A 13182-nucleotide genomic window follows, 5' to 3' on the forward strand; every position below is an offset into this window, starting at 1 on the left:
GACAGAAATGTTAAAAGCAGGGGAGGATATAGTATTGGAGTGTTTTTTTTTTTTTTTTTTTTCAACAAGTCGGTCATCTCCCACCGAGGCAGGGTGACCCAAAAAAAAAGAAAGAAAATCCCCAAAAAGAAAATACTTTCATCATCATTCAACACTTTCACCACACTCACACATTATCACTGCTTTTGCAGAGGTGCTCAGAATACAACAGTTTAGAAGCATATACGTATAGAGATACACAACATATCCCTCCAAACTGCCAATATCCCAAACCCCTCCTTTAAAGTGCAGGCATTGTACTTCCCATTTCCAGGACTCAAGTCCGACTTTATGAAAATAACCGGTTTCCCTGAATCCCTTCACTAAATATTACCCTGCTCACACTCCAACAGATCGTCAGGTCCCACTTATCATTCGTCTCCATTCACTCCTATCTAACACGCTCATGCACGCTTGCTGGAAGTCCAAGCCCCTCACCCACAAAACCTCCTTTACCCCCTCTTTCCAACCCTTTCGAGGACGACCCCTACCCCTCTTTCCTTCCCCTATAGATTTATATGCTTTCCATGTCATTCTACTTTGATCCATTCTCTCTAAATGACCAAACCACCTCAACAACCCCTCTTCTGCCCTCTGACTAATGCTTTTATTAACTCCACACCTCCTAATTTCCACACTCCGAATTTTCTGCATAATATTTACACCACACATTGCCCTTAGACAGGACATCTCCACTGCCTCCAACAGTCTCCTCGCTGCTGCATTTACCACCCAAGCTTCACATCCATATAAGAGTGTTGGTACTACTATACTTTCATACATTCCCTTCTTTGCCTCCATAGATAACGTTTTTTGACTCCACATATACCTCAACGCACCACTCACCTTTTTCCCCTCATCAATTCTATGATTAACCTCATCCTTCATACATCCGCCGACACGTCAACTCCTAAGTAACTGAAAACATTCACTTCTTCCATACTCCTCCTCCCCAATTTGATATCCAATCTTTATCTAAATCATTTGATACCCTCATCACCTTACTCTTTTCTATGTTCACTTTCAACTTTCTACCTTTACACACATTCTCAAACTCATCCACTATTATTTTTTTTTATTTTTTATTATCACACTGATTCCCACCAAGGCAGGGTGGCCAAAAAGAAAAACATCATTCACTCCATCACTGTCTTGCCAGAAGGGTGCTTTACACTACAGCTGCAACATTAACACTCAGAGTGCAGGCACTGTACTTCCCATCTCCAGGACTCAAGTCCGGCCTGCCGGTTTCCCTGAATCCCTTCATAAATGTTACTTTGCTCACACTCCAACAGCACGTCAAGTATTAAAAACCATTTGTCTCCATTCACTCCTATCAAACACGCTCACATGCCTGCTGGAAGTCCAAGACACAAAACCTCCTTTACCCCCTCCCTCCAACCCTTCCTAGGCCGACCCCTCACTACAGACTGATACACTCTTGAAGTCATTCTGTTTCGCTCCATTCTCTCTACATGTCCGACATCAACAACCCTTCCTCAGCTCTGGACAACAGTTTTGGTAATCCATCCTCCTAACTTCCAAACTATGAATTCTCTGCATTATATTCACACCACACATTGCCCTCAGACACGACATCTCCACTGCCTCCAGCCTTCTCCTCGCTGCATTCATCACCCACGCTTCACACCCATATAAGAGCGTTGGTATATACTCTCATACATTCCCCTCTTTGCCTCCAAGGACAAAGTTCTTTGTCTCCACAGACTCCAAAGTGCACCACTCACTCATCAATTCTATGATTCACCTCATCTTTCATAGACCCATGCTGACACGTCCACTCCCAAATATCTGAATACGTTCACCTCCTATACTCTCTCCCTCCAATCTGATATTCAATCTTTCATCACCTAATCTTTTTGTTATCCTCATAACTCATTCACACTAACCTACCAAATTGCAACTTTTTCAGAATCTTATCAGCAATGTGACTCCCATAAGCACAGTATCATCAGCACTTTTAAAAGTCACTACTGTTTCAATTCCCATTTTCTGAATTTGATACGCCTTTTCCCCATAAATGCCACAAAGACCTCTTTAATCTAAATACCACTTATATGTTTCCTGTAAACTCTACCCGATCTGCTACACTCCTAGCATTTATCTTCACTCATTTACAAATCCCCATAAGCACAGTATCATCAGCAAAAAGTAACTGTGTCAATTCCCATTTTGAATTTGATTCCCCATAATTTAATCCCACCCCTCTCCCGAACACCCTAGCATTTACTTCTTTTACAACCCCATCTATAAATATATTAAACAACCATGGTGACATTACACATCCCTGTCTAAGACCTACTTTTACCGGGAAGTATTCTCCCTCTCTTCTACACACCCTAACCTGAGCCTCACTATCCTCATAAAAGCTCTTTACAGCATTTAGTAACTTACCACCTATTCCATATACTTGCAACATCTGCCACATTGCTCCTCTATCCACTCTATATGTATGAAAGAAGGGAAGGTACCTAGGGATTGGCAGGGGGACAAGAGAGATTGTAAAAATTATAGAGGAATAAGTTTACTGAGTATATCAGGAAAAGTGTACGGTAGGGTTATAATTGAAAGAATTAGAGGTAAGACAGAATGTAGGATTGCGGATGAGCACGGAGGTTTCAGAGTGGGTATGGGATGTGTAGATTAAGTGTTTACATTGAAGCATATATGGGAGCAGTATTTAGATAAAGGTAGGGAAGTTTTTATTGCATTTATGGATTTAGAAAAGGCATATGATAGAGTTCTCCATGGGGAAGTGGAACAGAATTCTTCCTCTGTAAGCTATGCGTGTTGTAAGAGGCGACTAAAATGCCAGGAGCAAGGGGCTAGTAACCCCTTCTCCTGTATAAATTACTAAATTTAAAAAGAGAAACTTTCGTTTTTCTTTTTGGGCCACCCTGCCTTGGTGGGATACGGCCAGTTTGTTGAAAAAAAAAAAAAATGATAGAGTGGATAGGGGAGCAATGTGGCAGATGTTGCAAGTATATGGAATAGGTGGTAAGTTACTAAATGCTGTAAAGAGTTTTTATGAGGATAGTGAGGCTCAGGTTAGGGTGTGTAGAAGAGAGGGAGACTGCTTCCCAGTAAAAGTAGGTCTTAGACAGGGATGTGTAATGTCACCATGGTTGTTTAATATATTTATAGATGGGGTTGTAAAAGAAGTAAATGCTAGGGTGTTTGGGAGAGGGGTGGGATTAAATTATGGGGAATCAAATACAAAATGGGAATTGACACAGTTGCTTTTTGCTGATGATACTGTGCTTATGGGAGATTCTAAAGAAAAATTGCAAAGGTTAGTGGATGAGTTTGGGAGTGTGTGTAAAGGTAGAAAGTTGAAAGTGAACATAGGAAAGAGTAAGGGGATGATGGTATCAAATGATTTAGATAAAGAAAAATTGGATATCAAATTGGGGAGGAGGAATATGGAAGAAGTGAATGTTTTCAGATACTTGGGAGTTGAAGTGTCAGTGGATAGATTTATGAAGGATGAGGTTAATCATAGAATTGATGAGTGGAAAAAAGGTGAGTGGTGCGTTGAGGTATATGTGGAGACAAAAAACGTTATCTATGGAGGCAAAGAAGAGAATGTATGAAAGTATAGTAGTACCAGCAATCTTATATGGGTGTGAAGCTTGGGTTGTGAATGCAGCAGCAAGGAGACGGTTGGAGGCAGTGGAGGTGTCCTGTCTAAGAACAATGTGTGGTGTAAATATTATGCAGAAAATTCGGAGTGTGAAAATTAGGAGGTGTGGAGTTAATAAAAGTATTAGTCAAAGGGCTGAAGAGGGGTTGTTGAGGTGGTTTGGTCATTTAGAGAGAATGGATCAAAGTGGAATGACATGGAGAGCATATAAATCTGTAGGGGAAGGAAGGCGGGGTAGAGGTCATCCTCGAAAAGGTTGGAAGGAAGGGGTAAGGGAGGTTTTGTGGGCGAGGGGCTTGGACTTCCAGCAGGCGTGCATGAGCATGTTCGTTAGGAGTGAATGGAGACGAATGGTATTTGGGACCTGATGATCTGTTGGAGTGTGAGCAGGGTAATATTTAGTGAAGGGATTCAGGGAAACCGGTTATTTTATATAACTGGACTTGAGTCCTGGAAATGGGAAGTACAATGCCTGCACTCTAAAGGAGGGGTTTGGGATATTGGCAGTTTAGAGATATATATTGTGTATTTTTATATGTATGTACTTCTAAACTGTTGTATTCTGGGCACCACTGCAAAAACAGTGATTATATGTGAGTGAGGTGAAAGTGTTGAATGATGATGAAAGTATTTTCTTTTTGGGGATTTTCTTTCTCTTTGGGTCACCCTGCCTCGGTGGGAGACGGCCGACTTGTTGCAAAAAAAAAAAAAAAAGTATATGATTGAACCAGGTGTACAAGTTCATCTATCAGTGTGAACATGTGTGTTTGTGACAGTATGATTACTAATTCCATACCAAACATTCATGTCTCAACAACAATTGGCTATGAAATTAAAAGACCTGCAACAAAAAATAATTATCATAACATAAAAACTATGAAAATTACAAAAGAACTGAAAAAAAGTATACATCTCTAACATTTCTGCAAGCAGCAGCACTCCATGTTGTTGTCACCTGAGCATTTAGTGCCAACTTCACGGGTTTATATCTCGGAAAGTACTGGCTATAGCTACAGTTAGAGTAAGAGGTAGATGGGAAAAGAGGAAGGTGGCAACAACAAGTAAGAGGGAGGTGAAAATGTATAAACTAAGGGAGGAGGAAGTTCGGGTGAGATATAAGCGACTATTGGCAGAAAGGTGGGCTAATACAAAGATGAGTAGTGGGGGGGTTGAAGAGGGTTGGAATAGTTTAAAAAATGCAGTATTAGAATGTGGGGCAGAAGTTTGTGGTTATAGGAGGGTGGGGGCAGGAGGAAAGAGGAGTGATTGGTGGAATGATGAAGTAAAGGATGTGATAAAAGAGAAAAAGGTAACTTATGAGAGGTTTTTACAAAGCAGAAGTGTTATAAGAAGAGCAGAGTATATGGAGAGTAAAAGAAAGGTGAAGAGAGTGCAAAAGGAGAGTAGATGATAGAGTGGGAGAGGCACTGTCAAAAAATTTTAATGAAAATAAGAACAAATTTTGGAGTGAGTTAAATAAGTTAAGAAAGCCTAGGGAAAGTATGGATTTGTCAGTTAAAAACAGAGTAGGGGAGTTAGTAGATGGGGAGATGGAGGTATTAGGTAGATGCAAAGAATATTTTGAGGAACTTTTAAATGTTAAGGAAGAAAGGGAGGTGGTAATTTCATGGACTGGTCAGGGAGGTATACCATCTTTTAGGAGTGAAGAAGAGCAGAATGTAAGTGTGGGGGAGGTATGTGAGGCATTACGTAGAATGAAAGGGGGTAAAGCAGCTGGAACTGATGGGATCATGACAGAAATGTTAAAAGCAGGGGGGGATATAGTGTTGGAGTGGTTGGTACTTTTGTTTAATAAATGTATGAAAGAGGGGAAGGTACCTAGGGATTGGCAGAGAGCATGTATAGTCCCTTTATATAAAGGGAAAGGGGACAAAAAAGACTGTAAAAATTATAGAGGAATAAGTTTACTGAGTATACCAGGAAAAGTGTACGGTAGGGTTATAATTGAAAAAATTAGAGGTAAGACAGAATGTAGGATTGCGGATGAGCAAGGAGGTTTCAGAGTGGATAGGGGATGTGTAGATCAAGCGTTTACATTGAAGCATATATGTGAACAGTATTTAGATAAAGGTAGGGAAGTTTTTATTGCATTTATGGATTTAGAAAAGGCATATGAGGAGCAATGTGGCAGATGTTGCAAGTATATGGAATAGGTGGTAAGTTACTAAATGCTGTAAAGAGTTTTTATGAGGATAGTGAGGCTCAGGTTAGGGTGTGTAGAAGAGAGGGAGACTACTTCCCAGTAAAAGTAGGTCTTAGACAGGGATGTGTAATGTCTCCATGGTTGTTTAATATATTTATAGATGGGGTTGTAAAAGAAGTAAATGCTAGGGTGTTCGGGAGAGGGGTGGGATTAAATTATGGGGAATCAAATTCAAAATAGGAATTGAAACAGTTACTTTTTGCTGATGATACTATGCTTATGAGAGATTCTAAAGAAAAATTGCATAGGTTAGTGGATGAGTTTGGGAATGTGTGTAAAGGTAGAAAGTTGAAAGTGAACATAGAAAAGAGTAAGGTGATGAGGGTATCAAATGATTTAGATAAAGAAAAATTGGATATCAAATTGGGGAGGAGGAGTATGGAAGAAGTGAATGTTTTCAGATACGTACTTGGGAGTTGACGTGTCGGCGGATGGATTTATGAAGGATGAGGTTAATCATAGAATTGATGAAGGAAAAAAGGCGAGTGGTGCGTTGAGGTATATGTGGAGTCAAAAAATGTTATCTATGGAGGCAAAGAAGGGAATGTATGAAAGTTTAGTAGTACCAATACTCTTATATGGGTTTGAAGCTTGGGTGGTAAATGCAGCAGCGAGGAGACGGTTGGAAGCAGTGGAGATGTCCTGTCTAAGAGCAATGTGTGGTGTAAATATTATGCAGAAAATTCGGAGTGTGGAAATTAGGAAAAGGTGTGGAGCTAATAAAAGTATTAGTCAGAGGGCAGAAGAGGGGTTGTTGAGGTGGTTTGGTCATTTAGAGAGAATGGATCAAAGTAGAATGACATGGAAAGCATATAAATCTATAGGGGAAGGAAGGCTGGGTAGGGGTCGTCCTCGAAAGAGTTGAGAGAGGGGGTAAAGGAGGTTTTGTGGGCAAGGGGCTTGGACTTCCAGCAAGCGTGCGTGAGCGTGTTAGATAGGAGTGAATGGAGACGAATGGTACTTGGGACCTGACGATCTGTTGGAGTGTGAGCAGGGTAATATTTAGTGAAGGGATTCAGGGAAACCGGTTATTTTCATATAGTCGGACTTGCGCCCTGGAAATGGGAAGTACAATGCCTGCACTTTAAAGGAGGGGTTTGGGATATTGGCAGTTTGGAGGGATATGTTGTGCATCTTTATATGTATATGTTTCTAAACTGTTGTATTCTGAGCACCTCTGCAAAAACAGCGATAATGTGTGAGTGTGGTGAAAGTTTTGAATGATGATGAAAGTATTTTCTTTTTGGGGATTTTCTTTCTTTTTTGGGTCACCCTGCCTCGGTGGGAGACGGCCGACTTGTTGAAAAAAAAAAAAAGTGTAGAATAATGCCCTCTTCATTAAAAAAAAATTTTTTTTTTTCAAAATATTCAAAGCGCTGGCAGTGAAAACACAGATCTACGTTTGGACAGTTTAAGGGTTGACAATGTGATATGACAAGAGTATATTCATAATAATAAGTCAGCAGCTTCATCAGTCTTATACAAGATTGACGGACTGAACACATCGACTCCAGACTGAGGGACTGATTACCTCAAACTCCTCCTCTCCTTACAACTTCCTGCTTTGTGTAAGACTGATGAAGCCACTGTCTGGCAAAACGTTTCTTCAATAAAGTTTCCCATATGTTGCATAAGTATCACAATTCTTCAACATACTGATACGTAGAAAGTCGATTGTTATGCAGAGCATTTCAGGCAAATTAGGTCAGTTTTGTCCCAGGATGCAATCCACACCTGTCAACTAACACACAGGTACCCATTTTACACTGATGGGTGAACAGGGACAGCAGGTGTCTTATAGAAACATGTCCTAATGTTTTCCAACCATACTGGAGATTTGTACTCTGGACCTCAGTGAGAGAGTTCAGTGTGCTAGCAATCGAGCTACGGGACACCTGGGAATATTCAGTAATTGTTAGAGGCATACATGTTGAACACTGCCTCACAGTGTTCTGGTATATACTGCAGCAGTAATATTGAAATTGCTTCACAGTGTTCTGGTATATACTGTAGCAGTAACACTGCATCACAGTGCTCTGGTATATACTATAACAGTAACACTGACAGGGCTTCACAGTGCTCTGGTATATACTGTAGCAGTAACACTGCATCACAGTGTTCTGGTATATACTACAGCAGTAACACTGCATCACAGTCTTCTGGTATATACTGTAGCAGTAACACTGACACTGCATCACAGTGTTCTGGTACATACTGTAGCAGTAACACTGCTTCACAGTGTTCTGGTATATACTGCAGCAGTACCACTGACACTGCATCATAGTGTTCTGGTATATACTGCAGCAGTAACACTGACACTGCATCACAGTGTTCTGGTATACTGTAGCAGTAACACTGTAGATACAGTATAGTACTTCCAATTATTAATTTAACAAAATTAATCTTCCACTATGGAATTAGGATACTAGTAATAGAAAACTACTATAATTTGACATAATAAATTTGTATGCACAAGTAAAACTACTATAATTTGATGTAATAAATTTGTATGCACAAGTAAAGAATAAATACGGCGAATTAACATACTTAATTGCTACCAGTCCTAGAAATTAATGAAACCTGATTATAAATACAGTACCTGAAAGCACAGCCAAGGAACAATTAATGAAGATGGGAAAGTTCTGCTATAAGAAAGGTTTATCTAATGGCTGGTTCAAACTCACCTTGTCTGGAATGTACAACATGGCGAAGACTGTCAACACTGGGTGGTGCAGGAGGGGGCTGTGATCCACCTCGTGTGGAGAGGGGCGAAGGGGTAGATGGAGCATGTGGAGGGCTAGGCATTGGGGGTGGTGGTGGTGGTGGCGTAGAACGTGGTTCAATTTGTGCATACGTTTCACTGCCAACCCCTCTTGTACCCTCATATATGCAAGCATACATCTCATCAGCTGAGTCATCTGATACTGTCATATAGTACCTGTACAATGACCATTCGTGTTATCTCTAGTTACATGTGCTACATTTGTATTTTTAATAGTTAACACTGGTTACTGATTTTAAATGTTAGTCTACAATAATAATAAACAAAAATGTTAGTCAAGAACAGTTATACAAGAAACATTATTCATGGATTTCCTATTAGAAAGTATAAACTCATTAAAATATATGAGAGGCAATTGTAAATTCGTTATTACAAGGCAAATTTTAGACTTGAAACATTTCATTAATTAATTACAATCAAGCATTAAAAAAAAATCTAAGTCTTTCAAAATTCAAATGAATAAGTAACTTATTTAAGATGTGTTTAATATGTATGACTGGTTTATAACTGTTCATCTGCAGAACTTGGGAAATTTCTTAAAAATCTTCATGTACAAAATTATATTTCAATATCTGGAGGAGTCTAGTAATAAAATGACAATATCTATTCTAACAATAACAAAGTCTACAGCGAGTAACAGACTTAACCCTTAAACTGTCCACACGTAGATATACGTTCACGTGCGGCAGGCTCCGAACGTAGATCAACGTTTTATTTTTCATTCCTTCAAATTTGGTGCGATAGGCCTGAGTCACCTAGACATGAAAGAATGGGTCTGTGCACTCAGTGTGCGCACTAAGAAAAAATCTGGGAGCACTTAGTCCCTTGTGGGAGCACCAGTTCAACGGAGCGCCAGCTAGAGCAAATATCGTGGCAAACACCAAGGATTCACTGATGTCATGTCATATTAACACTCACATTTTAAGAGGAAAGTAAAAATAGGTTAGATAAATGCATGAGTGGGTGTGAGTTGGACCTGACTAGCTTGTGCTACTAGGTCAGATGTCATGCTCCTTCTTTCAGTGGATGTGACCTGACTAGGTGGGTCACTGGGCTAAGCCAGGGGGGTGACATGGACCTGCTTTGCATGGGCCAGTAGGCCTGCTGCAGTGTTCCTTCTTTCTTATGTTATGTATTCGGCTAGCTAGCTGGCTGGCTTTGGCTGTCTCTGTATCTGTCTATATCTCTGTCTGTCTATATCACTGTCTATTTGTATATCTGTCTCTCAGATGTACTCATAAATACAATTATACATAATGTAAATTACCTAGGATAACCCAAAAATTCCAGGCCAAGTGCTATACAGTGTTTGTAGATTTTTTTTTTTTTACAAGATGGGGTTGTAAGAGAAGTAAATGCGAGGGTCTTGGCAAGAGGCGTGGAGTTAAAAGATAAAGAATCACACACAAAGTGGGAGTTGTCACAGCTGCTCTTTGCTGATGACACTGTGCTCTTGGGAGATTCTGAAGAGAAGTTGCAGAGATTGGTGGATGAATTTGGTAGGGTGTGCAAAAGAAGAAAATTAAAGGTGAATACAGGAAAGAGTAAGGTTATGAGGATAACAAAAAGATTAGGTGATGAAAGATTGAATATCAGATTGGAGGGAGAGAGTATGGAGGAGGTGAACGTATTCAGATATTTGGGAGTGGACGTGTCAGCGGATGGGTCTATGAAAGATGAGGTGAATCATAGAATTGATGAGGGAAAAAGAGTGAGTGGTGCACTTAGGAGTCTGTGGAGACAAAGAACTTTGTCCTTGGAGGCAAAGAGGGGAATGTATGAGAGTATAGTTTTACCAACGCTCTTATATGGGTGTGAAGCGTGGGTGATGAATGTTGCAGTGAGGAGAAGGCTGGAGGCAGTGGAGATGTCATGTCTGAGGGCAATGTGTGGTGTGAATATAATGCAGAGAATTCGTAGTTTGGAAGTTAGGAGGAGGTGCGGGATTACCAAAACTGTTGTCCAGAGGGCTGAGGAAGGGTTGTTGAGGTGGTTCGGACATGTAGAGAGAATGGAGCGAAACAGAATGACTTCAAGAGTGTATCAGTCTGTAGTGGAAGGAAGGCGGGGTAGGGGTCGGCCTAGGAAGGGTTGGAGGGAGGGGGTAAAGGAGGTTTTGTGTGCGAGGGGCTTGGACTTCCAGCAGGCATGCGTGAGCGTGTTTGATAGGAGTGAATGGAGACAAATGGTTTTTAATACTTGACGTGCTGTTGGAGTGTGAGCAAAGTAACATTTATGAAGGGATTCAGGGAAACCGGCAGGCCGGACTTGAGTCCTGGAGATGGGAAGTACAGTGCCTGCACTCTGAAGGAGGGGTGTTAATGTTGCAGTTTAAAAACTGTAGTGTAAAGCACCCTTCTGGCAAGACAGTGATGGAGTGAATGATGGTGAAAGTTTTTCTTTTTCGGGCCACCCTGCCTTGGTGGGAATCGGCCGGTGTGATAATAAAAATAATAAATAAAAAGTTGGCCGTCTCCCACCGAGGCAGGGTGACCCAAAAAAGAAAGAAAATCCCCAAAAAGAAAATACTTTCATCATCATTCAACACTTTCACCTCACTCATACATAATCACTGTTTTTGCAGAGGTGCTCAGAACAGTTTAGAAGCATATACCTACAAAGATACACAACATATCCCTCCAAACTGCTAATATCCCAAACCCCTCCTTTAGAGTACAGGCATTGTACTTCCCATTTCCAGGACTCAAGTCCGGCTATATAAAAATAACTGGTTTCCCTGAATCTCTTCACTAAATATTACCCTGCTCACACTCCAACAGATCGTCAGGTCCCAAATACCATTCGTCTCCATTCACTCCTAACACGCTCACGCACACTTGCTGGAAGTCCAAGCCCCTCCCCCACAAAACCTCCTTTACCCCCTCCCTCCAACCTTTTCGAGGACGACCCCTACCCGGCCTTCCTTCCCCTACAGATTTATACGGTCTCCATGTCATTCTACTTTGATCCATTCTCTCTAAATGACAAAACCACCTCAACAACCCCTCTTCAGCCCTCTGACTAATACTTTTATTAACTCCACACTTTCTCCTAATTTCCACACTCCGAATTTTCTGCATAATATTTACACCACACACTGCCCTTAGACAGGACATCTGCACTGCCTCCAACCGCCTCCTCACTGCTGCATTCACAACCCAAGCTTCACACCCATATAAGTGTGTTGGTACTACTATACTTTCATACATTCCCTTCTTTGCCTCCATAGATAGCCGCTCCCTGAGACAGAGACAAGCAGATGGAAAGACAGACACACACAGGCAGACAGAAAGATAAGCAGAACTAGACAGACAGATAAGCAGAGCTAGGCAGGCAGACAGATGTACAGATAGACAGAGACTGATAGACAGACATACAGAGACATGTTTGTGTGCAAGAGTAAAAACATATAAAGGCAAGGTTTCCCCTCCAGCAGCACCCATTCATCAAATGTCACTGTTATCTGATGCTGTCATAACACAATTATTCAAGGAGCTCATATTACACTCCAGGCACACACAGAAGACAGAAAGACAGATAAGCTGAACTGGACACACAGATAAGCAGAACCAGGAGAAACAGGTAGACAGACAGACAGACAGATAGATGTACAGATAAACAGACAGACAGATAGATGTATAGATAGACAGGCAGACAGATAGTCAGGCAAAGATACACTGACAGATAGACATACAAAGGCATGTTTGTGTGCAAGAGTAAAAAATTATAAAGGCAAGGTTCCCTCCAGCAGGGCACATTCTGACCCTTGTCATAACACCATGCTTCAAGGAGGTTCATACTCCAGCATGTCTAAAACATTGCTGGGACCTATAAATACTTTGTATATATTTCTAGACAATAGTAAATGACCAGGGCAGGTGAAAATGTTCAACTGTCAGTGTGATTTGTTACAATTTGAGTATTATTTCAGTACATAATATTAGTGTCAGAACAAAGATTAGCTATGAAATCACAAGAACTATTATAAATTGTAATTATCAGAACATAAAAATTATATAAATTAAAATAAAAACGAGAAAAAAAGGCAAATCGGCAACACTTCTGCAAGCCGCAGGACTGGATTTTGCCGCCAGGTGAGCATCCAGAGCCAACTTCCTGGTCTTATATCTCGGTAAGTACTGGTCCTAATTTTTTTTTTTTTTTGGTCTTATACCACACAGAAAATACCCCTCTTTAATTTAAAAAAAAAAATTATTTTTCAAAATATTCGGAGCGCCAGGCAGGCGAATGTAGATCTATGTTTGGACAGTTTAAGGGTTAATTAGCTCACTGCTCAGAGCTACAATCTAAATACTGAAATATACAACAGACAGATACTGCTAGACTTTGAAATATGCCAAAATAGGATAACAGCTCTTAGTTTCTAAATTTAAAATGTTAACAAGGCATTTCATAAAATACTTTAATTTCACCTTGCATATATTTTTAAAATAAAAATGAAAAATACAAAAA

The 13182-nt window shown here is 40.5% G+C and overlaps 1 protein-coding gene across 1 annotated transcript in view; it reads right to left on the reverse strand.

Moving 5' to 3' along the window:
- The window catches only part of LOC128696475 (uncharacterized), a 144178-nt gene that overhangs the window by 28197 nt on the left and 102799 nt on the right, over positions 1-13182 (reverse strand). Inside the window, exon 9 of the mRNA XM_070094746.1 lies at positions 8612-8865. Coding sequence (XP_069950847.1) covers positions 8612-8865 — 254 coding nt within the window. The remainder of the gene's footprint in view (positions 1-8611; positions 8866-13182) is intronic.

This window comes from Cherax quadricarinatus, chromosome 47, assembly GCF_038502225.1.
Source record: "Cherax quadricarinatus isolate ZL_2023a chromosome 47, ASM3850222v1, whole genome shotgun sequence".
Taxonomy (NCBI): domain Eukaryota; kingdom Metazoa; phylum Arthropoda; class Malacostraca; order Decapoda; family Parastacidae; genus Cherax; species Cherax quadricarinatus.